Source organism: Perissodus microlepis, chromosome 13 (genome assembly GCF_051167445.1).
Source record: "Perissodus microlepis isolate ML-2025 ecotype Zambia chromosome 13, ASM5116744v1, whole genome shotgun sequence".
Lineage (NCBI taxonomy): Eukaryota > Metazoa > Chordata > Actinopteri > Cichliformes > Cichlidae > Perissodus > Perissodus microlepis.
The window spans coordinates 11,650,118-11,675,960 of NC_140473.1; the positions used below are offsets into that span (position 1 = coordinate 11,650,118).

The 25,843-nt window shown below is 41.1% G+C and overlaps 1 protein-coding gene across 3 annotated transcripts in view; it reads left to right on the forward strand.

Moving 5' to 3' along the window:
* Positions 1-25,843, forward strand: part of mcu (mitochondrial calcium uniporter) — a 59,519-nt gene that overhangs the window by 5,143 nt on the left and 28,533 nt on the right. The window contains exon 2 of one of the 3 annotated variants that reach the window (XM_084947895.1): positions 22,837-22,950. The exons of 1 other annotated variant lie outside the window; for it this stretch is intronic. In XM_084947895.1, the coding sequence (XP_084804021.1) occupies positions 22,837-22,950 (114 nt within the window). The remainder of the gene's footprint in view (positions 1-22,836; positions 22,951-25,843) is intronic. One more of the 3 variants, XM_084947896.1, reaches the window with a different exon arrangement.

Consider the following 25,843-nt stretch of genomic DNA (forward strand, 5'->3'; position numbering starts at 1 on the left):
TTTGACTGGTCAAAATTTGCTGAGAATTTCATGTCAAAAGCACCTTTAGAAATGTGTTCACTTACAAGAAAATTTGTGATGTGTCCAATACTTATTTTGTGTGTGGGTGAGTGCACGTGTACCTGTGTGCATGTGTGTGGACGTGCTAGGAGGCGAAGCTTCTCACCCGCTGTGTTCATTCACACTGCTTCATATCTTTTAGCAAACGTGCTTTCTAGTTGACGCTCACTGGCCCTTAATGATCCATGAGCTGCTGAGAGCACAGGCACATGGGCCATAGCAAGAAGCGTGTTTGACATTTTTTTTCTTCTTTCTGAGGTTTGTGTGTGCCCCAGAGAAATCACCCAGTGCTCTCTTTTTGTCTGCTGTCTCTGCCTTGTTAACCCACTGCGGGCTGCCCCACATGGGATTTTTTTCTGTTCTTACTGCTCTATTTACACACATACACTCACAAATGAACATGCAGTAAAAGTTGTGTAACATTACATATGTATGTCATTGTTTGTAGTATAATAAGTACAATTCTGTAAATATAAAAAAAGAAACTTAAGATATTCTTTTCATTTCTCTACAGTTTACTGGCTTCATTTTGGAGAGTATTGCTTTAAAATACAGTTGTAGGTTAGTCCTGTTAGAAGGATGCCGTAGACGTTTGTGTGCCTAATGTTCTAACTACTCCAGCTGTGAATTTTCTAACTACTACGTTCTGCATTACTGCCTTTAAAAAAAACAAGGTGAACTTTAGCAAATTCATCGGCATAAAGAGGGGGGGGAAAAACAGTTTTTAGGCTCTGAGGAGCTCCAAATATTTGCAGCCTGTTTGCTGTCTGCTGTGTTATGTATTTAGCGAGTGTGGTCGCTACTGTAGCACCTGATCTGTTTCCTGTTTTGCATTTACTGTGCAGTTATTATTTTAATGATCCAGCACCTGCATGCTTCAGTTATCGCCTCATTATGGTGACGTTTGGCATTGCAATGGGCGAGACTGTCGTGATGGACAAAGTCCTCATTAGTAATCCGGATGGCATTTCATCCTTGAAGTGGAAAATGACTGGCGAACCTCTGCTGTTGGTGTAGACTAATTAGCTGCTTTCCATGTTTCTGTGTGGCCCAGCGTGTCTGCAGTCAGGTCTGAAAAGGACATTAAATTAGGCCAACTTGCGTAATGTGATGATGGATGGAGGCATCGCTTGGTTACCCTCTCTCATCTCAGATCGGGGGGCTTGTGGCATCCTCTGCCAGCAGGGCAGGTTACTACTAGACCCCGAAGGTCATCAGCTGCCCTGCCTTTCAGGCCATTAGTTGTGAGATTGGTCTCATTATTGTGACAAATCAGTGGGAATGCTGGGTCCAAATGAGCAGTGTAAATTAGACCGGGCAGATTTAGCTTGTGTGAAGGTCGGCTTTACCCGAATTCGTCAAAAATATGTGACAGTTATGGGAAAGGGTTTCCAGACTCGCGTGTTGTCCCGTCACTTTGTTAACCTATACTTCACTTTTGCTGCGCTGAAATCATTGCTTTGTCCACAGTCATTTTCATGGCATCGTCATGCGTAACCAGGGTAAATTCTTACCTGGATCTTACCTGGACATTTGCAACCTGTCACAAACCAGTTCAGAAGAACTATGAAGAGTCTGGAAAATACAGCTTGGGTTGACCTTTCCTTCTGGAAATATTGATTGGGTATAGCATCGTTTATTCAAGTTCATGGTGAATTAAGAGCAGCTGCAGAGTTGGATGGATGTTGTGTAGACACATTGACAGTCTGGGGTGACAATTAAATAAAAAAAGAAAAGAGTGGGTGGGTGCTTTAATTTCATTAGGATGTAAATTGCACCTCATGAGTGCAGTCTTTCTCCTCCTTTTGCAAGACTTTTGTTTGCATATGACCATGGAGTATAAACGTCTCACAGCTGCTTCCTGTATCTTGAATTTCTCATATCAGTCCAGTCATTGTTGGATTCTCTGAGCCGAGCCTGCCCAGTATTACTTTCTAGAGTTTAGAAATGACAGTTTTTCAGTGAAACGCAGAAAATAACCAGGGTGGTGTGAAGAGAATCGCGACTGCTCGACAGGCAGCAGGAAAGAAGAAACTGGGATATCAGTCAACTGTGAGGCAGTTCTTAATTACAAATGGAAGCATGTGCGAATGAGCCCCGCTTTGCTGATGGAGTAACGTTTGGAAAGTGGTTCAGAGGAACGTTGGGAATCTATGATGTGAGGATTCCCTTGGCCTCAGGCTCACCTTTATTTCACAGAAGAGAAACTAGCTGCTTCCCTTTACAACTTTCCCATTACTTTGACAGCAGAACTGGAAAGATTCCTGCATGTGTCTAACTCTGGAACCGTCTTTGCTTCAAAATTGGAGTTTTACTCAGAAGATCATTATCCAGTTTCCAGGAAACTAGGAGATGTATAAATAAAACAAAAAATATTGTTGCTTGGAAGCACTTTTGTGACTTCCAGGGTACCTTTTCAGAATTTATTTTGCATAGCTTTAGATGCACACTTCCACACGGACTCTTTCATGCATTGGTAAAGTAACACATTTTACATGCCTGACAAAGCATAGTAGCTTTGTAAATTATTTATGTATATATTAGAGTCTCTTGGAGGAATAGGTAGTACATTACTGGCCATTCACTGCACAGTTGTGCTCCTTTAAGTTATAGTTTAACCAAAATAGAATAAAAGATTTTGGAGGCAGCCCTTGAAAGCCAACTAAGGCGTACAAATGACTCAGTGGATTCACTTTCCAAGCGGAATCCCGACAAACTTAAACAAGGCTAATAGCACTCTTAATTGCTCGGGCCCCTCACGACGGCACACACACACAAACACTCGCACAAGCTCATAAGCAGTCCTTTTGTTCCTGCTGGATCGATGCTCGGGGTTAATGGCACGAGAGCTTGACGTTTTCGAGCTGGCTGCACGTCTTTTGTCCCGGTGATTTTTAGCGTGTGAGCCAATGTCTCCTCTGATAAAGCCAGCTGATCTCTGAGACGCACAGGACCTAGAACTGCTGGGCGGGAAATTTGCATGTGTTTCAGAGTTTATGTGTATGACAAAACCTGCTCGTGCTGTGTTACTAGTGAAGCGAGGCCTTCACCAGTCATGGCTAAACAGGATACGAGGGCCACTGTGACATCATCCTTGTGTCGAGGTCATTGCGGGTAGTGGTAGCGCGTGTCGACCTAAGAGAAATTGTCTCTTCATGGTGGCTTAGTGTGGCGTGATGTCTGCCGGTTGTTGTTTCTTTTCAGCATTGCCTCTATTTGCTCCTTTTACCCTCACGGTCGCCATGCATTAGCCACAGCTGTCAGAACAGAGTTTTGTAGACTTCCGCTCATGTACTGATACTTCATGCTTTGGGCCAAAAGCAAATTAAAGAAGCGCTCAGATTTGATGTGCGTCGTCCTCAAGAATATTCTAGCAGGGAAGATTATGTAAAAAGTCTATTTGTTTACACAAATACAACTATTTTTAGAGGAGTGCTTTAAAAGCACACTTCAAGATTCACATGATTTTAAACAAACAAATAAAGACGACCAAGAATGTTGTATTATTTTATTATATAATAAATCAATCCTTATCTCATATTAAATCAATTGTACTGTGGACTCCAATAGATTTGGAGGCTGCGGAAGTCCTTACTTTTCAGAATAATCTCATCTTCCTCTCGTGTCCTCAGCTTGTGTGTTTCTTGAGCTTCATTTGTGCTTGCTCTTCTTTTGTAGCACTCGCTAGATAGTTGCTGGAATAAGTACCATGATGGCAACTTTATCGCCATCTGCATGCGTGACCACGTGACGGGAATGAGAAGAAGGAAAAAGGATGTGTAGAGTGTGAGAGCAGAACTGTGGGGTGCCATAACGTTCATAATGATCTGTTTCTGCGAGGCACAAGCAGGAAAGAAGTCTGCACCAAATGAAAAATTAGCTTGCTTTATGTTATTATGCATTAAATTGCCAAATCTGATTTAATTATTCAACAATTTAGCACTTGTTCCCCCAGAGCTCCAAAGGGCTGACTCGCAAACTTCAGTTCTGGCCCCGTTTGCTTTTGCACCACCACCCCGCTCTCTGTCTGAAATGAGCCGCCTGTGTTTTGTGAAGGATGCTTATGACATCCCCATTACACCACTAGAAGTCAAAATGTGAGCTTCAGCTGAGATTGATCAGAGTCTGAGCACATCCGGGGAGTCAATGAGCCCCATAAAGCAAGACACTCTGTTCGGCCTGGCGCCCAGTTTGTTTGCACTGTGATTACCCAGAGGTGCCATGGTAGACACAAGCGCACACATGGGGGTTTCACCATGGAGAAGACAAACAAAGATGCACACCTCTGTCCAACAATGGACTCCAAGCCCTCAAGTCCCATTGTTATATTTATAATAGGCTGGAACAGATAGAGACAAATATATCTTCACCAGGACACAGCAAGGTCAGCTTAGTAACCTAAGCTCATATTTTATTTTATTTTTTTTGTGTTACTTTTTGTGTCCACGCATGGCTTCACAAGCCCTAATTCTAACAGTTTTAGATAGAAGCCCCTCTCCTCTGAATTCTTAATTGCTTGTTTTAAATGAATCGGGAGTCTGAGCTTTGAGCCTTGTCTCTTTTAATTAACTCCTATATCAGCACTAATGGGTCAATGACTGGAGACGCGTGTGGATTAAACATAACTGATCCAGAGAGCTGAACTGAGGTAGTTTGGACATGAGACAAAGCACGGAGGGGTTATGTGGTACACTATGGGTGGGGTTTTAGAGACTCGTTCAAACCAACAGGGTCACTGTAATGGTGCTCTATACTTCTGCGTGATCATGAGGTTTTGACCTGATAATCTTATTATGATGATATTGTGCCAAGCGTCACGGGGCCTGTGAGATATGGCCAAATTATAATATCACACTATATATGAGTCAGAGAAGTGTTAATGTATTGCTGCTGTTGATAAACTGTGCATTAAACACTATTGAGTGTTTTTGATTTATTCTTGTACCCTCACTGCTGACCACATCCCGTTCAGATGAATCCATCTAGTCTCCTTTTCGCTGGATGAACGACTCTTTTGAGGGATTGGTGTATTATCAGCTCAGCAATAGTGTTTGCATTTCAGGTATTCATTTTCAGGTGAATGCAAGAGCACGACTGGAAACCAGATCTGTGTGCCGGTAACACGAGATTGTTCTTTGTCGAAAACTTTGTATTATGCAATGTTTTACAAGCTCGATGGCCCGGCTGGCTCAAGTTGATATCCCACTGGGCTGAAAAACACTAGGTAATTTTTTTTTAGATGGAAACCTTTTAGATAGAAACATAAAAAAGCATATAACAGGAATACAGAATCAGGCAAATGTTGTAATTTAATACTTCACCTGTTTAGCTGCTGTCTATGTTCCTGCTAGATCAATATTTAACACATGAGAACAGTGTTAACAGTGATTTTGTGCTTTCTAGCTGGTACAGAGAGAACTAAACCCCTACTGTGCGTGCAGAGATGCACCTAAACCAATACAGCTCCATTATGCTGTCTGTGCCGCACACTTAATGTTATAGCGGCTGAAACATTAATTGAATGCAGCATTAACACCCCCCCCCCCATCGCCTGCTGGTTGAAGTCACTGGGGTTAACAACATTTCCAGCACAAGCTCTAATAATATATAATGTCATATTACACATTCTTATTGCCCTGTCTACAATTTTTCATTTAATGTGTGCATAAACTATACAAAACTTTGTAAATTTAAAAGCACTATAAAGCAGTCCTGGCCATTAGCTTGAAACAATGACCATAATGAATCAATACATTCAAAAATTACTCTTAGTTGGCACATGCCTTGCATGTATATTGTCACCTGATTCAGATTCATTGGCCAGTGCATCATGGCCTACTCGCCAATCCTTTGCGCTGCTTTAGAAAACGGTGTTCTGTCCTCTTCTTCTATGGGAAAAGTCAGAGAGGACTTAGAGGAGACGACGTGTGAGAGATACAATCTTCTCTCTTCTCAAAGGCACCTCTGGGAAGCAGGGCACTGAGTGAATTGCTTATGTAAATACCTCTGCTGCTATAATCCATTGTTGATGATGCCTTTGACTGCAAGGCTGATTTTTAGAAATGCTTTAGTTCTTTGGATCAAAAGAGCACTTTACCTTTTTGACTCTTGACAGCAGTATCAGGCCGTCAGTTCAAGACGGAGCATTTAATAGTAGATCAGCACCTCGGATACGGTGGAATAAAAGAATTGCAACTCAACAAGTCTTGTTAGCTGTCGCTGAGTAAATGTGTTTGCCAATGAAAACCGACATCCGTAATTGTTGTTTTCGGTCATTAAGTTAATGCAATGCTGTTTGCAGGAACGTGTCTTCTTTATAGCGCAGCTGCACTGTGATAATAATATGTGTGATGTTCATGCGGGCTAATGCTAATTAGCAATAGCTGCACGATTCAAGAAGACCTTTCCCTCGAGCTGTGAGAGTGTGTTCAGGCTGTGGCTGTTAAAGGCAGAGGTGCAGAGGCCCGTGAGATGCTCAAATGATGGGATCAGGCTGTGCATTGTGTCTGCTACAGCAATGCAATGCTAGTCCAGCACTTTGTCCTGTGACAGGCATGGAAAGGAATGTTTATTAATTTATACACATGTAACTGTGCCCCCCCCCATCACTCACACACACACACATATATATGTCATAGACATTTGATGTACATTGAGGTAGAAGCTGCTGACCTTAAAAAAACATTCATGGTGTTTTCATCGTTATTCCACACACGGAGGTCAAAAAGCAGCAGACTGTGAGTCCCGTGACCTTCTGTCAGAGGAGGTTAGCTGCTGTCTGCCGTCGTGCATGTGTGCACATCCTGCCTGCCTCGCATCGGTTCTGAACACAGAAGCGAGCGTCTTCCAACTTCACTCACATAAAACCTGCTTTCCTCTTGTGAGGCTGGAGAGTGTTAGTCAGCTGTTTGTGTGAACGCTCGTTTAAAGACTTTGTTTTGAAATGAGGCTGTGAAGGGGGAAAAAAAACCAAGCAGCGTAGAGAAGTGGAGATACGAGACATTTCCATTCTCACTACACTGTTACTCATCTTTTGTCAGCTAGCTAGTGGTCATTCTATAAATAGTATTGAGGAGATGGCGGCCAGGAGACTTTGTTGGAAAATGTATTTCCATGGAGACAGTTTTCATTGCACTTTGTGATTAGAGGCTCTTTATGAAGGGATTGTAGATGATGTAAGGTTAAAGTATGTATTGTTGCCGGTACAGTTAGAGCAGAAAAAGGAAGCTGGTTTTACACAAGCTCGTTACTCAGCTGAAGCACTATCCCCATTTTAATTTGGAAACGACATGTGGACATTGCAAAGTCTGCAACACTATGACTCGGCTACCACAGACACATCCACAAACGGCGTGCAAAGCAAATACTGCTTTGCTTCTTTTTTCTCCCTGCATGCAAAATGTGTGGGAAGACAAACACAGATAAAAATCGTATTTTCATAGACCAGACTCTGAGAGCAGCGCCGGAAAGCACTGGAATCTCGGGACTCACAAAGTGCCTGTATAAGGAACATGAATGTGCTCCTTGATCACATGCTCCATGATCTTGTTGTTAAGGTATTTAAATGTGGCCACATGTCCAGCATGTGGCAGCTACATTGAATTATCCCAATCTTTTTTCTCTGCAACTGTTTCCTTGTTCAGCCATTGAGTGTAGCTGTTGTCTCTGGGGCATTGATCTAAGTGTGGGTGGGGCACTTCCTAGTATGGAAAAAAACTCAGCTCATACACTGCCCTCTGTGTCTTCTCTGGTGTTTTGCCTGCTTTGCAGCCCATCTGCTGAAGAGCCCTCAGATGTTCCTATTATAAGCAATAAGACGGCAATTGCCCATCAAAGACAGGTTAAATCTTCATTTATTCCTCTACATAGGCACTGCTTACCAACAAGACCAAATGCTTATTGTGCAACCAGACGATTTCCTGGTATCAGCCTAGTTGTTTTTCCAGGGAAAATAGCTATAAAAAAAAGGAGGCAGAAAAGCTGAGATTGGCATCGTAGTGGATCAGTATCAGTATGTACCTCCAGCAGAGCTTTCATCTCACACTGTCAGAGCCTTTACCGACCTGGGTCCTAAGGGGAACCCTGGGGAAATCCCAACCTGGACATGAACTGCATGTAAGGAAGAGGGATTGGAGGGAGAAGAAAGAAGAAGGAAACAAAGAAGCGAGAGTGAGAGTTATATGTGTCTCCTTTTTTCGATATTTAACACAAGCAGTTTCACTTTTTTTTTTTTTTCTTTTGTTTTCAGCCGCGGGCAGTGTTTCTAATGTTACAGTGTATTGAGCTGCCTGCAAATACTGCTATTTTACACTGGATATGGGATTACAAGAGATTTTAATCTTTTCAAAATAAATAAATAAATCAAAGCCACAAAGTTTGTGCATGAGAGCAGCGGGCTGATTTTGTGTGTGAGAAGGGTATATACCGTTTTCCCGGAGATGTTTGAAAGTCCTGGTGCTGCTGTTGCCTGGGTAACCCTTTGCACCATGATAATGTCCTTTTTCTAACAGAGGATTGAAGGTTATCCACGTCACAGTCTTCTGTTCCCTCCTACCTGTGAATAATAGCTTCTCTATTTTTGATATCTCATCCAGCAAGATGCAGTGCAACACTGTCAGTGAAGACATGTACTCAAAATGAAAAGCCATCTGTACAACTCGATTACTTGGCTCTTTTCATTTTCATTTTCCCTTTTTAACATTTTTTTAAATAAAAAAGCTACAGGGGAAAAAAGAAGAAAAAATCAAATCTTTTGAGTCAATTTCTTTGAGTTTTTTTTGGTTCATGACTCCTGTCTTATTTAACTGATATGTTGTTGCACACCAAAATGCTTTTTGTGTATCTAAGCCAGTGAGCGTGTCAGAGTCGGTCAGCTTCAGCAGTGTGCTTCCTCAGAAGTACTTCAAACAGACTGGAATTCATTGATTAGAATAGGGCTGCCACGATTAGTCGACTAGTCACGATTACGTCGACTAGTCACGATTACGTCGACTATCAAAATCGTCGACGACTGATTTAATAGTCGACGCGTCGTTTGAAGCTTTGTAAGATCACAAAAGACGCAGGAATAAGTAGTAGGATTTAAGAGTGTAATAACGGACTGAAGCAGAAGATGGCAGCACTGCATGTACAAGGATGCCAGCTGCCGTTAGACCCCGAAGAAGAAGAAGCTGTGTCCCAGAATTCATAGCGCAGCCCAGCTTAGTTTACAACAATGGAGGCAGCTAATTAGTTTTAATATTACTCTTATTATTCTTTCTGGGTCATAAAATAAACGTTTAACATATTTTCAGGCGAGAATGTAGCTGTGTAAACCTCAAATATCTGCTCAGTTTATCAAGACACCACATATTTTCAAAAGCGCTCCGACGTTTTCGGAGACGTCTGTTACCCACTAGCTCGATAGCTAGCCGGGGGCAAGGCTCACTAGAGCCCGTGAGAACACCGGACTCCTGGCAGATCGTTTTCAAACCCACCGCCGTCTTTCGCTACTTAGGTTAAACATATATAAGTCACTTAGATAACTTCAAAATGTTATTGTTTGGCTTTTTTTTAGTATTTTATTTGTTCCTGAGTAAATCGGTTTGGCTGAGATTAAAGTTATAGTTTTTACACAGCTGAATAAACATCCAGCAGACAGCTGATTATCAGAAGTGTGAGATGCTCGAGAATTTACTCCGTGTCCTGTTATATTTTAGATAGCAAGGAGTTTATTAAACTTCACCGAAACAATCTGCAAATTTCATTAAAATTTAATAAACTATCATCTTGTCTTTTTTTTTGGTTAGCACATACCTTAAACACTTAAAGCTGTAAGCTAATGATAGTTATATAAGAGCAGATGCTGCTGGTGCAATAAGCTGCATGTTTTACGTCCAATCGATGATGATCTGATTAGTCGACTAATCGCAAAAATAATCGGTGACTAGTCGACTATCAAAATAATCGTTTGTGGAAGCCCTAGATTAGAATAATGGCTTATATGCTTATTATATGCTTATTATATGCTTATAGTATTAAATACAAAAGGGCACGATAAAAGCTGTGGTTTTAGGCTCAGCTGACCTTTAATATGAACCTTTTTATAAAAAAATATCCCTGTATCTTTTTATTTATATCAATCATGACTCCAGGTGCTGAAACATGCAAAGCTGAATCTAGTTTGATGAAATGCCATGGGAAAAACCCTTATATTATCTCTTTCAAAATAAATGCTTGGCAGTAATTTGCTGATGGCAAATATTTGATGTCAAGGAGCAGCACAAAGCATTGAATTGGCATGAATGATATCTAATACCCGCTGCAAGAAATGTCCCTGTAGGTATTGGCAGCACTAAATTTCTATTTTACAGTGCACCTGTTACAACAGTTTCTTTAAAAAAAAACCAACCCAAAACTATGGTCTGTTCTGTACAATAACTTTCCAATATAATACTGTATTCTCAGCCGACAGCATTTATGATGTTAAAATAATTTAATTCCTATAATTTCCATAAGCAGTGAAATATAGTTGCTTGTACTAGCCTGTGTACCCTGGATTCAGTTTATTCTTGTTCTTGAACATAACAAGATATTTATTGCTTTGTAAAAAAAAAAAAATCTTTGGGAATGCCATGACATTAAACATTTTAATAGCTATCCTGAAAGTGAACATTGGCCAGTTCTGATTAATTCCCTTAGGAGTCTCAGTCATTGTGAGCCATTTAAATCTTTTTAAATGTTCAGAACTTGTGCACAAAAGTCAAAATCTAAACACAAATTAACTGAACTAAACAATCACAAATCTTCTAAATTAATGATTTCAATTCATACATTTACTTTATGATGAAGAAAAAAATAGTCTTATACTGTAAAAATGTATGGTGTGTTACTATTTGTTTTTCATCAAATGCATCAGCCTTGTATTCACAAAGAGGAGTATGTCCTTGTACAGAAAGTATTTTCACAGCTATTTATTACAGTGTGCATCGCTCACCAGGGCCAAAATATTGCAGTGTGCTGTTAATGTACAGTAATGGCTGCAGTGCAAATGATATACAAGCTCATAATTCCACACTTAATTCTGGTTTAATGAGTTGAAGGGTGTAACGCGAAGGGAAGGTCCTTCAATCAAGTGGTGTGGGTGGAAACGGTGGGTGGTCCTGCAGATGTAAAGGATTTGCACAGTTTCTGATGCCAGATTTAAAACGTTTGCACCACTGAGGATAGCTTTTAACCATGTGATTGAAAAATATCTATGTGGCCTTAAACATAGCATTTTGAATTTCATAGTAGATATAAAACCAGTCATTACAAGGTTATTCATTCTGAATTTACTGTAGGTGTGCATAACTAGGCACGACATGTGAAATGGGGAAAATTTGCTGAAAATTTCTACATTTTTTTCAGACTCTAGTCATCCTGTGTAAGTATAAATTTGTCCCACGAGGAACCAACCGAACCTGTCTTATGTAAGCCTCAGGTTAAACAAATGGCAAGCCCTTAAATATGTGATTCATATGACTGACTAGAGTTACAGCACAGGCTCAACTTGGAGTCACGCCTGAGCTGCTTCAGCTGCAGTGTTGTGCTGCCATTCCCCAGACTCTTCTTTGGGAGGCTGAAATAAGTGGTGGTACAGGCAGGAGTTCAAAGGTTATCTGAGAGAATTAACCTGCAAAGCCATGGTGTGCAGTTAGCCTGTGTTCCTTTACTACATCAGCTCTGGTAAGCAGCTACTTTCTGTAGTACTCTGTGAACCCGCCTTCGAATGTAAGCCATATTTTACTCCTTGTAAGCTAAATTTTGCTTTGTAACTTCTTGTGCAAACAGTAAGTGTTGGTGTTGATTGATGGATTTCAAGAAAATGTAAAATGTGGCCTCCTTTGTACTGATGTTATAATTTGCCGCAGCTATTCAGTGCCAGTAGGTTCTTGCTATTTGTGGATTTCACTGATGCTAAGAATGAGTTCTTTTGTTGTGATTACTCAGACACACACAACCACACATTAAAAGACATGCAGAGCAGAAACACACACAGAATCTTCCCTCTCCTCTCTGATGCTTGTTCGACCCGTCTCGCTCTCGCTGGTGCATGTGCTTCCTCCCCCTCACGCCCACATTGCTACTCTCTGCTGATCATAAGCGTCATGATCATAAGTAGAAGGATGTGCATGTGTCTTGTATGACATAATACAAACATTACAGTCCATTTCCATGTGTGGTTTCCTACTATCCACTGGCTGCGCCCTATTTCTAAATCCTTCCTGTGTCATCTTCAAATCATTTGTCTTTAAAGCTTAAAGACCTCCTTTTTAAAAGCTAGAATAACTAGTAAGGGCTTTAACAGTGTGATAAAGTCAGCAGCGTATGTCCTGACATTTCCAGGCCGTTCCAGCTCTCCAATAAGACCAACAACGTTAAGGTGTTGCGTTCTCTGCCCTTCTAAGCTTTATTTAGGTAACACCTGGGGCGATAAATCAGGAATATATTTTGTGTTGGATATTCTGTCTCACAGTCTCTCCTGCGCTCCGTTCTTTAGTTTGCTCTTATAGTTCCTGAGACACCTGGGGCTGAAGCTGCTTTGTTGCCATATTCCATTATGAATGAAGGCAGTTTTGAGGCCCACCCATTCATCTCTGCTGCAGCTGGAGAAGCTGAGCTGTCAGCCTCGCTCTCTTGCACACACTGCCTTCATGAACCAGATGTGTAAATCCCACACAAACTGTGTGATATTAAATGACAGAGGGGGGGTAGTGCATGTTTGCATCCCATACATTTGCAGGTGAGCGTCCGCATTTGTCAGTTAGGCCAGACACTGACCTTGGAGCCTTCTCCTTGTCTGTTTGGTTCATATTACTTTGGAAGAACCCTGCGGCGTGCTTCTGGTAATTTCTTTGTCCAACCACACGTGCGCGCACACACACACAAACACACACACACACACACACACACGTTCATCTACACAAAAAAGTCTACCTGCCCTTGAGACCACAGGCCTAGTCAGATTCACTCTGAGTGTACCTGCTATTACCCAGTGGAATGATCTTATATCACTGACAAACACATTGTTGACTGCATCAACTGTGCTGTTCAAACTTTCACACCACATAGAAACTAAGCAAGTGTTTAGGGTGACGCTCACTGGACGGCGGCTTCCTTCTTCTGTTGTTATTTAACACAAAGCAAGGATACACAGATGACAATGACTTGTTGCCAGATACCGTGTTTAGAAATGGCTTTTCCACATCAGAGTTTCGGCAAATGAATGTTATCTGGAACTCACAGACTTCTTCAGCCGCTTAAATGGAAACATCCCAAAGAAAATGGAAAGTGTTTACCTTTGAAACCCATGGCTCACACTTCATAGTGTGCAAAAGGACGCAAATAGATCACAATAAGCTTAGTGTCAGAGAGAATGATAAAGACAAGTCGAGTATTAAAAACTCAAAGGAGCTATTGTTTGTCAGTTTGCTTTAACTTCATTAAGAGGTCAGCTGGTATTTTAATACTGGGTTAGTCATGCTGTGTTGTCTTTAATTAAGTACAGATGGACAAATTAAAATAGTTTGGTTGTGATTAGTCCTTATTTTAAAACTGTACTGTGATTCTACCACCAGGCATCATTGGCCCTTTGGCTACATGAGGGGGTTAAAATGGACCAGAATGATGTTCCAGCACCTTCAATTTATGAGTGATGAAATCTGATAGGGAGGTTGCTGTTGAACGAGTTAATGTTTTGCATTTGCATGGCGATACTTGCTCAGTAATAAGAAAATAAAGACACCCTCATCCATATCCCTTTTCTTTTCTCGTCCCTGTGAGGCGTTCATGGTGCAAATGTAAAGTTGCAAAGTTTTTAAGTCAAATCTTGGAGCTAAACATAATGTGTTGCTGAAGTTATGTTTTTGTGTAAAGTCTTGCAAAATAAATTGAAGTCTACTAATTTTGTTTTAGTCAAATTTTGCATGAAAAAAATTGTTGGCTTACTAAGCAGTTTAGTAGAGGTTAGTGGTTTGCAGCACAGTTTGGACTTGTACACATCAGGCACGGTGTTCATGGCCAGCGTCAAGTTACATCAGTTTATATTGATGATGTCGATTCAATTCAGTCACTGAATTCCGCCTTTATACTAGCTTCACGGTGTCTAGGAAAGCTGGCTATAAAATTTGTGAAATATCTGCTTATATCCTGTTGAATTCGCTGTGCTGAACCCAAAAAGAGCAGTGAATACAGGCAACACAGGCCAGCTGATTGTATCCTCATAAAATAATTATGGGAATTATTTCTAGGTTATTATTTTCTTTATGCTACAACACTGCACCCAATCTTAGGGCTCCCCCAACCGCCAAATCTCACTTTAACTTAAACCCCCGGCTACATCGCCCACTCCTAAATGTTCCCATGTCTGTGATGGGATTTCTTGAGTCATTAGTATCCTCTCTTCTTTCCTGGATACAGTGACCGTCTATCCTTGAGCATCTTCCTGTTGCTGTGTATCATTACAGACCATCCAGGGAACCCCTGTAACTCAATCAATTCTCCTTAGCTATAAACTACTTTCACCATCCAGAGGTCACTCAGCAGCCCCTACCTCACTTTACCCTGCATGTGCAAGGACTGGGTTACAGGGTGTGCTTAATGTGTTGGAAATTTCATTTAACCCTCCTCCTCTCGTCTCCTATCTCGCTCACTTCCTCTTTCCTTTCGGTGCCCAGTTATTGCTTGTAGCCAGCGCAACCCACCACCGCCCTCCATCCTCCCTAAGGCTGGCTGGCTTTCTCTCGCTGGTGCTGGAGAACTAGAGAGGCTCACTGAACCACGCAGGAGAGGAAGACAAGGGAACGAGGAGAGATGGGACAGATCAGATTGATTCCTTTAAATTGTACAAAATATTGTAGTGCAGAGTCATTAAAAGGGTGCACATGTGGATTGCACGCTGACAGCAGAATTGCAAACTAATGCCCAGAGACAACAGACTCTGCATGTCAGTCTCTTTATGTACCCAGTTTACTATATTAAATAGCTGTGTGCAAATGAGGACTGGAGGATATTATAGGGTTTCTTCCATGCCTTCCATTTGTCTTCTGCCTTAGAGGTTAACTCAGCTCACTAGGAATAAATAGCATACACAAGTTATCCCCAAAGAGTCTTTGAGCATCCTTTGGGCACATTTTGTTAGGACACCAGTCTGCTTGTGTTGTTGTTACTGTAATTGGCCTGTTTGTTAACGCCATGGGGAAGGGCCATTGTTTATTAAAAGCTATACGTGACATGTCACTGAGTACTAAATGGGTAATTTGCAGGTTGTATGTAAGGAAGTGATTTTTTTAAATAGACTATTAGATCAGTTGGTTGTTTTGTAAAGTATCAGGTACGAGTCTGAATCAGTTTTTCTATGCCAGTATTATGAAATGTTTCCATGCAGGTTGTGTTTTGTGTGTATTTCTAGTAGTAGTATTTCTAGTTGTTGAGGTGTATTGGCTCTTAGGTAGACTGTTTTGAAAGCACAACGTCTGATGCGTCCTTTTGAAGAACACAATCAAAGTGTTGCCTTTGCAAAAAATGTTTGAGGAATGAAATTGTTGGGTTGGAGCCAATTACTGTGCAGACATATTTTGCAGCATATTGTGATGGTTTTCAGTCTAAAAGCTATTTGTGCTTGGATGTGCATACACGTTCTCTTTTTTGCCCCTACAGAACATACCCACACACTTATTTCACTGCACAGTCTTACAATGAGGCTCACTTAACTGAGCATCTGTGGTATCTTAATGGTTTGCCACTCTGAACTGTGAGACACGCGAGCCTTCTGGATGCTTGCTGATGAGCCGATCCCAGTAATTATAGAACTGGAGTTGCTGGGAATCACCTCAGTTCATGCATGGGGGAATGCGCAGAGGTGACAGATTTCTGGAGTCTCGCCCTGGATCAGAATTCATGTAAACACTCCGGTGGGAGTTGCTGCAGATCAGGCAGCACTCGGGTGTCATAGCACGGGAGACTGACAACATGCAAAGCTAATAATAACTCCAGTTTCGACTGTTGTGACTGGAGTTAGCTGCAGAAACGGAGAGCTGAGCTGCTCGCCAGAGTTTAGGTTTGATGTGCACATCTGTGATCAGTGCAGATTGGTCCCTCAGCAGCTCCAAGCTCATAACACACCGTGCCATAAATCAATCAGTAAATCAATACGCAGCAGCTGCTGAGTTTCACGCTGGGACAAAATGTGTGAAGCAAGTCTCGAATGTGTCACATATGATGTGGTGCAGAGATGCTATTTTATATCTAAAATCGCTCCCAAAAAAGAGCACTGAGCCTATGCTTTGAACTCTAAATACATCTATTAATTTTTAGCAGCGTCTTATGCTAGTCTCGTGCTACTGCTGGGCAATACTGCTGTGTTTTGTTTTTTAAAAAAGGAGATCCATAAAATCTGTAAGTACTTACCTTATTTTTCATTATTAGGGAAGACATCATTTCTCCATTGATATATTGGATATTTTAATGCAACAGCTCTCACCCTAATTGAGACAAAGTAATGTTTATTATCATTTCACAGCATAAGCAAGTCAGAGCTACATACGCCTCATTGTAGTTTGGAGTGAATGCTTGAAAATCTGCTTTTCTGCTCGCTGGGTAACAAGATGCACTTCCTTTTTTTCTGTTTTTTTTGTCACAGTGAAATTGCTGCTTTGTAAGCAGAAAATAGGACTTTCCTCTCACTTGTTTGTAGCTTGTTGTGTTTTATCTACGAGTAAAAGTGTTGGGATTTAACCAGCTTGGGGACGTTTGTGTCAGGAGACAAAGTGATGTGTTCTGAGTGTGCGCGCCTTCTCGGTTTGTCGAAGGTAGTATCTAGAGAGAGCAGCTGTCGTCCTCAGTGGCAATCTAATCAACAGAAATAGATGGACCCCCCCCCCGACCCACCCCTTCCCTTTCTGTGGGTGGCAGGCCGGGTAGTGCAGAGAGGTCACAGCAACCTCATTGAGAAACGCCTCATATATCGTGCCGCATTAATGAGAAGAAACATTTGTCATAGTTTCAGTTGCAGTAGTATCTGTCTGTGGAAATTAATATGGTGTGGTTTTGGCCTTACATTGGGGCTATCAGTGTTTTTTTTGGATTTGTGTCCTCTTTTATATTGATTTATGTGCAGCACGTCTGAAACCTTGGTGGGTTAATGAGTCATCTGGCCCCAAACAAACAGAAGGGAGTTAATTGTTCAAGCAATAGCCTGCACTTTGTTTCCCGTGGCTGATTTTTGGCGAGGGCTGGACTTGTTATTTTGTTTGAGTGTTAATATACAGTGTAATTCTTGCAAAAAAAAGAAGGTCGGGGGATTGAGCAATATAAGCGTATTATTCTGTAACTGTATTACTGCAGTTTGAATTCGCTGCCAGGATGAGTCAGTTTGGTTGCTTGGCAGAGAACTTGCTTCATTGAAAATCCCACATCACAGCACCAACAGTTCAACAAATACGCTTCCTCCTCCACACTAACAGACCAGAGGAGACTCTTTTGGCAGTTCATGGACACTTTTTATAGGCACTGGAGTCATGAATCTAGGCTCCTCCTATGAGTTAATGTGGTGTGCCTGACCTGTCACAGATAAGGAAGAGGCAATAATCCCTCTGCAGCGTGCTATCTTGGTACCAAGGTCCATTCCTATCTTCATGTTGAGGACACTGTGTTTGCAGCTGTGATATTGCTCTTTGCTACATGTTTTTAGTGGTCGTTCCTACAAGTGTGGCCACTTGCAGACATCGGGCTCCTAGTCGCGATTTATGTTGAAAAGACTTGTGTCAAACACGGTTATGAACAGTGGAGAGTTTCTTTCATTAACTGTCCTCCGCAGTCCTTTCTATAATTAAATCTGCTTGTTTACTGCCGTAGAAGCTGAGAGCTGGAGGGGAGAAAAAAAATGGGATCGGTGCTGGTTATCATAGCAGCTTGGCAAGGATGCGTTATGCTTGAGCTTGACTAGTCCTGATGCTCTGCAAGTGTGTGCAAGCTGACTTTTTCGTTCTTCTTCCATAGGATGTATTCATCGAAGAGACACTACAGATTTAATTTCCTAAAGTGTTCCTTGTGTAGTGATATATGATGCATAACTGTTACCCCGGCACTAGAGCAGGGCGATATGGCCAAAAATATTTATCACGATATACATTTGAAAATTTGCGATAACGATATAACTGACGATATAATTGATGCGAGACAAAATACAACTCCACAACATTACTAGCGCAAAAAGACAACCTTCCATTTATTTTCACTTAAACAAGAAGCTGGTTTTTATGTACATTAAAGCTTTATAAAAATGTAACAGTGCAAATGCAAATTCCTTGCTTAAAGTTTAACCAAAAGGCATTTCCAGTAGAAATGGGCTGACATATCCTGAGCATAACCATGTATAATATCCACTGAAGTTAAAAAGAGGTGCTTTGCAACATTAAACTGCAGTGTGCAGTACGTATTTTTCGGACCATAAGGTGCACGGGATTATAAGGCACATTAAGCGAAACAAAGCAGTCAGATAAATCAAACTTTATTAAACTCATTCTTCTTGCTTCCTCCACTTCTGTACCATTGATTAATTAATGTTGAATTCTCTGGCAGCTGCTCTATTCCCATGTTGTTGCAGTATATTAATGACTAACCTTGTATTGTTGATGGATTATCTCAGTTGTTCTCCTGACTGAAGTTTGGTCCGTTTACAGCATCCTGCCATGCGATTGCATTTGTCTCTAACTATCAGGAACCTTAACGTTAACTTTTATAAGTGGAAAAGTGTTAGTGTTCGTCCTCCAGCTTCACTGTTTATGTTATGCTAACATAGCTGTGTCGCTAGCGATCAGGTAGCACATCATTACATACCAGCTAGCCCAACTTCAGTAACCCTACAAACGTCACTGCTGTTTAGTTTCCTGTCTTCATTTATGTTGGACGTGATAGCAGAGCTGTGCGTTTTGAATTTTTTCAGAAATCTCAGTCAGAACATGCAATATCATGCTTAGGTAACTAGCGAAACTAGCGAGCTAACTTCCTGCTAACTTCTAACTCCGTTAAATGTAATAAATTTTGTTTTCATGGATGCCTGGAAGTTAAACTTCATAGTTACACCTGGTAAAGCAGCAATGCTGATCGTTTTATTAAAGATGAAATAATTGAGACAGTTTTTAACTCTCAGTGATGCTGCAGTGTTCGTTTGACCTGAAACATACGGAGTTTAGGACCCAGATTACTCCCAGATTTAAGAGCAAATACGACAATAACGACGGCCGCTTGCATGTTCTGCAAAAAAATGTGCTTTGTCGTGTATCTGACGGACAAACACCAAAACCAGTTCCACATCACTGAAGTTGCACCATTTTTACAAACCAATTCTGGTTCATCTGTTTCACTCAACAATCGGCCACGTGCGTATGAAAACAAAGGCACTGCGCATGCGCGTTATACTCATATTCTATCGCGATATTTCATTTTCCTATCGTTGCCTAACATTATACCGGTATTACCGTGATTGGTATAATATGGCCCAGCCCTACCCGGCACTCAGATGGGCATAATCCAGGCTTGTTAAATGTAATTTACCTGGGCTCAAAGCGGTTAAAGCAAAGGTAATTGTGTATGTAATAACATGTAGAAAAAGGTGTTAAGAAGACTTTGTTGGTTAGAGTGCTGATAGCTGAAAAAACTCTGTACGTATGTCATTAAAGAATTACTGCAATAGAGAGGTGTCTAGGTATTGCAGTATTAGGGAAGTAGATTACTGTGGGTAAGGTGTTGATGAGTTAATGTTGCATTTACTGGGCTGTCGGTTGGCAGATTGGTTAGTTGTGTCAGCGCACACTGCCAGGTACACGGGTGTTCCCTGTGTGCAGCTGGCATGCTGTCCTTCTGACTCTGTGTGTTTCCTTCCTCTGTCCAGAAACACACAGGTTGGGTAAAATGCGCTGTGATTGTTGTGTGAATGTGATGGCTGTGTTTTAAGGTGTCACCTGTCCTACAAAATCCTTAGAAATGGTCGAACTTTGTGCGGCTCCGAGCGGGAGTGCGTTAAGAGGTTAAGGGATGTGAGAATACCGATGCCACTCTCAGGTGGTAAACAACATTATGTCGTTTTCACACTTTGGTTTGTGTACAATTGTTAGATGCTAGTGGGTGGATTTTGTTACCTTTAGTGAGAGCCAGGTTCCCATATAGTTACAGAAGAACTCTCACATTCTTCATTGTTTTCTGTTGTTGTTGGTGCAGTGGTGGATGCACATATTTAAAAATGGGCAAAAATTTAGATGAGGTCATCACGTGTATAAGTAAGAGTGAATGTGAATACACTGTGGGTTGTTGGAGGTAAGTGGGCTAAATGGCTTAAATGGCTTCAGACGGAGGATGAACTCTAAAATAATGAGGATTATTTGAGCTATGAATCATACCACACTACTTCTGTAAAGTCCAAGAATAAAATTACAGCATTAGAGTGACCATAATGAGGCCCCTTTAATATAGTGCCTTAAATTTAAGGGAATAACTCATTAATTGTTGCTTATAGTCTGATCAAAGATGCAAGTTTTGGCTCTTTGTAACAGATCCAGGTGTTTAAGGTAAAGACATTAGAAGCACTCATTGACGTTTTTTATTTTGGTGTTAGTACAAAAAAAAAAAAAAAAGACATTTTTGCCTGTTTTTATTATGTGCATGCACTTTTTTTCATTTTCAGTACAGTTTAGCACATCATCTTTGGTTCCTGTTTTATTTTTAACGGCTCTACATTTCAAACGTAACGGTGACAGTGGGTGCATTTCACACCGGACCTCTTTCTGTTGTTACTGCTTAGTGTGGAAGTCTTAGAGCTGGTTGGAGCTGCCAATATGTAACGCGTCCGCATCTGTGGGTAAAAAACGCGTAGTTAATATTTGTTGTGGGCAAAGTCGGTGCACTCTCAGTGTTTTTTGTACAATTTTAATCGTTCCTTAGTGCTGGGAGGCACAAAATATCGGAGTGCGCATTTTGAAGGTGAAAGTATTTTAGTCATTGCAGTCTGCTGTGACTCTTTCATACACTTGCCCACACACACACTTCTGCTGCTATTTTCTGCTTTCCAAAAACGTCCTCACTCTCCTGTTTAGTAACTCACAAAGCTAAGATATGTACTTGTGTGTATACAGTGTAGTGTATACAGTAATGTGGAGAGAAAATACGTGTTCTCAGCACTCCTCCTGCAGTTTTGTGGTAACTTCTTGCCTCAATAAGTTGAAGTAATCGTTTCCTATATATGTTTATCAGTCACATCGTTGTTGTGGCCCATTCTTCTCTACAGCGTTGCTTCAGTTCATTGAGCTCTCTTGAAGTCCCAACACAGCATTTCAACCAGTTTCAGCTGGCCATTGTAACACCTTTCTCCTTTCTCTTTCAGTCATTCTGTTTTCAATCTGCTGGGGATCATTGTCCTTATTTCAAACATACTTTAGCTGTCAGACAGATGGCCTCAATTTTCACTATAGAATATAGAGGAGCTTTGAGCTGTCAAGCAGTCCTGTGACTGCAAAACAAGCCCAAATCATCACGCGTCCACCACACTTAGTATGTGTGAGGCTTTTGTGTTGAAATGCTGTTTCGTTTTCACTCATCGTGGTGCTGTGCGTTGTGTCCAAACATCTCCTCTATTGCCTCGTCTGTCTGAAGGACATCGTTCCAGACGTTTTGTGGTTTGTTCAGATGTAACTTTGCAAAAATAAGCTGTGCCGCCATGTTCATTTTAGAGGAAAGAGGCGTTCTTTTGGCAACATGTTCTCTGTTTTTTCTAATTGTACTGTCATGAGCTTTAAGATTTAACATGCTAACTGAGGCCTGTAGACTCTGACATGTAGCTCTTAGGTTTATTTTTATGTTTTTACAATTTATAAAGCATTACATGGTCTGACCTTGGGGTAAATTTGCTGGGATGTCCCCCTTTGGGAAGATTTTGGCATTGTGTAACACACACTTGAATGCTACAGACTGGCAAACTGCTAAAATCTCATGTTCTCACTTGCTAATGATGAGTTACCCCTGCAAAGCCTGAAACATAAAATAACTGCCAGAAAATTCAAATGACTTCATTTGTATAGTTTTTGCTACAGCCAGCATTTTTCCAAACATGGTACACTTGGGGTTACAGGTTTAATCAGTTGCATTTGATTATTAGCACCTGGGTGCTACTTACCCTCTTAATTAGAGAAACAGTAAGATTGTGCTTCTTTTTTGACTTGCCTGTGTATACCAATATGTGCACTGTAAACCTGCCTTTTCCCTCCCAACCATCGCACAGAGATCACATTCCCAAATATCAAATCTAGTGTATTTTTCACTTTTCCTCAAATACAATAATAGTCAACTTGTGCACAACCTAAGAAGTAGAAAACTAACTCGCTGCTTATCCTGGTTTAGATTTGGTAAGCACGTTTACCTCTAGGTGTCAGCTACAGCAGAGACTTTCTCACACACATGCAGTCTATATGCATACAGTAAGTGCAACACAAAGTTTCACATCATGTTTCTTGCACACGTAACCGCCTCATTTCACCGTGTATTTGAATGTTTGCCACAAAGAGGAAATATCCCCCTCCACATTTGAACGAGCAGAAAATAAAACCACTTTCATACCTGCTCCTTCAAAACCTCATTGTAGCTCACAGTAATGCACTAGTGATCACGACGGTGGATGTTTTCGTGGGGGGTTCATTTTGATCATCCCCGCTCTGATGATGATGTCTCCTATTTTGACATTTGTGTCTGTTTGTGGCTTTTCTTCAGCAGGACATACTGTCTGCTCCTTTCCCCCATCAGACTGTCAGGAGAGCACATGGCCTACGGTCAGCAACCCACTCCACACTCTTCACCCAGCCTACCAATGCCCTGTCTCCACAGGTTAGTGTGTCCGCGTGCATGTGCATCTGTATTATAAAGGAAATGAAAACAATAGATTGTCTTATTGATTTCTGGGCCACTTGGCCTCAAGAGGAAATCCATAGTTAGTTGTGTCTGGCTCATTGATGTGGGCAGCCTTTGACAGCAGCTGGGTTTAGCGTAGTCAGCACTTCCTGACACCTTCATCACCTATTGCACTTGTCATTTGTAAAGGTCGGTCAGGGAATGGTTGTATCATTATGCAACTGAGACCTCAGATTGTTGTAGCTATTGAATCGATATTGGCTGGCTGAATATTGCCAGTCATTGTAACTTGCGTCACCCAACCTTGAGAAACTACTAGCTCTCCTTTAGTAAAACTTTAATATCAGCTCTTAGTTTAGTTCAGTTTCTAGTGATCATGTAAATGCTGATAGAATAAAATCTTGTGCTAAACACCTGATTTAGCACAGCATCTTTTTTTTTTTAAGTCTAGATCGACATGCACGATAATTACTGTTCCCATCAAGTCTCAGTCGTTCACTGCTCGTCACTCTCTGGATTAGGAGTTATCAGTTCTTTCATTTTACCTGCGTCTCCTTGATGTCAAGACTAAACAACCCTCTTCATCTTTCAAAGGCTTCTCCATTAAAAAGCTATTATTTTGGGAGAAGCCTTTGAAGGCTGATTAGATCATTGGACATCAGGTTTTCTAAAAGCGGTCACCAAAAAAAAAATATTCAAATGGTTTCACCAGTGGAAGCCCACCATTCAAAACAACCTCCCCACAGTGGTTTTTACCCTCTGATTCAGTGTTGTTGACAGCAGCAGCGTGAGCTGCCGCACGAAGCCGGTTTTCCTATCAAACCTTATTACGCCCTGCATATCATTATCCTGACAAGTATGCATTTAGATTATAAACAGCACCGAGACTTTTCCAAATGGGGAGTGCCACATCAGAGAGGAGAACGGGCAAACAATGTCGGTGACATTTGACTTTGATGTGAAATCATCAAAAAACTTTTCACCAGTTTCGTGCTACAACTACGGAAACTTAAACTCGATGGTTATGTTTGTGTGCAAGGTAACGCTGCAAACAGTGGTTAGAGCTTCACTGCAGATGGAGATTTTACTTGAAAACTTCAGTCACTACTACCCAACTTGCCCCGACCTGTCCTCTCATGTTTTCCTACCTGAAGGCTGCTCGGGTTGTTGTTGTGGCAGTCCTCTATGTGATTCAATCCCCTCTGTAGTGAATCTTTTGTTCTTCAGGCGCACTTCAACTCCATCATCTGGGACTGCAGCTGGTGACAGTTTTCCTTGTTCTGCTCTGCTGCCTCTGTGTTTCAGTGACCCTCCTGATCAGAGCAGAGAACAGAACAAGGACTAAAGTTGCCAGCTGATGTCCAAGTTGGTGGACATGGAGTCCATCTATGGCACGAGGCTCAATGCAGACGAGGGATTGAGATGTCAAGCAAAAATACTACACGGTATTCACTGGGGGGAACTGTTCACATTTCCTTTGAAGATTGCTGTCTGCTTTCAAACATCATAGTTGTGCTCGGCTTGTGATATACTATCATGACCTGGAAGTTTGAGCGGTGTCTTGTTTTTTCTTTCAGTCCATTGTCCGTTGTAGTTTTTGGCTTTGCCTGTTTTTCCTGTACAGTTCCTTTTAATTTCCCCATGTCACACACGTTCTACCAGAGTGTGGGTATCATGGTGTTAACTGTTGATAGGAAAAGCTGTGTGGTCTTTTCCAGCTAATCGGGAAATGAACATTCTGAATACTTTGTCTGTAAAATAGCATTGGTGCATAGCTCTTTAGTCATAATGAGAAACGGGTCTATTGTCATTCAGAGTCGTTTTTAGAGAAAAATAACAGCACTGTCCAAATATCTCAACTTCACACAACACAAATGCAGGATGTAGATATTCAATCAGCTGGGACTTTGGTCATTAAGTTAAAGTGACAGGATTTGTATCCAGGCAACCATATGCTGTATGTGTTCAGTTAAATCCGTTGGGAAAATTATGATTCACATCTCAGATTGTGATCCCACACAGATTTAAAGTTAAGTTCTCAATCTGTCTAATACTCCTGTGGAGGTCTTTTCTTTTCTTTTCTTTTCTTTTCTTTTCTTTTCTTTTCTTTTCTTTTCTTTTCTTTTCTTTTCTTTTCTTCAGCACTTTACTTGCTTATGTTTGAATCAGCTAAGCTGTCTGTTATCTTGCAACGCTCAAAATACCAAATTTAATCTGAAAGAAATTGAATGAGTCTGTTATAGTTTATGTCTGTTGCCGGGCTCAGTAGCGTGATATCAATACCAGATGAATTTCTTCCTCAGTTATAAATTTGATAGACTGTTTGCTATCCGTTTATTGAACCATACTGCAGGGGAAAAAAGACACAATGATACAAGTGAAACTTTTGCTGGATAGCTCGAACTCTCTATTAATCTCTGGCTCACTTGGTTGTTGAGGTTTTCCCTGTATTATTATAGGGTCTTTATCTTACAATATAAACCTCCTTGAGGTGACTGCTGTTGTGATTTGGAGCTATATAAATAAATTACAATTAAATTGAATTGAATTAAAATATAACAGTCCTTAGATCTGACAGAGTGACCTTTCAACTTTGCTATTTTGTCCTTCGACTCATCTCCAACCCCTTGCACTTGGTCATCCTGTGACTAAGATCCAGCAAGAATCCAATAAAACAGATACATTATGTAAAAATGATCATTTCAAAGTTAAACGTCTGGGGGTTTTTTTCACCAGGAAATACTCTTGACCCTGCGACATTATCCTTGCATGGAATAAAACTTTTATGATGAGAACAGGATATTTATCCCTTGAGTGCTTGTAATCCTTGTGCAACAAATAGCAGCGCATTAGCTCGTCTCCCCCTCTT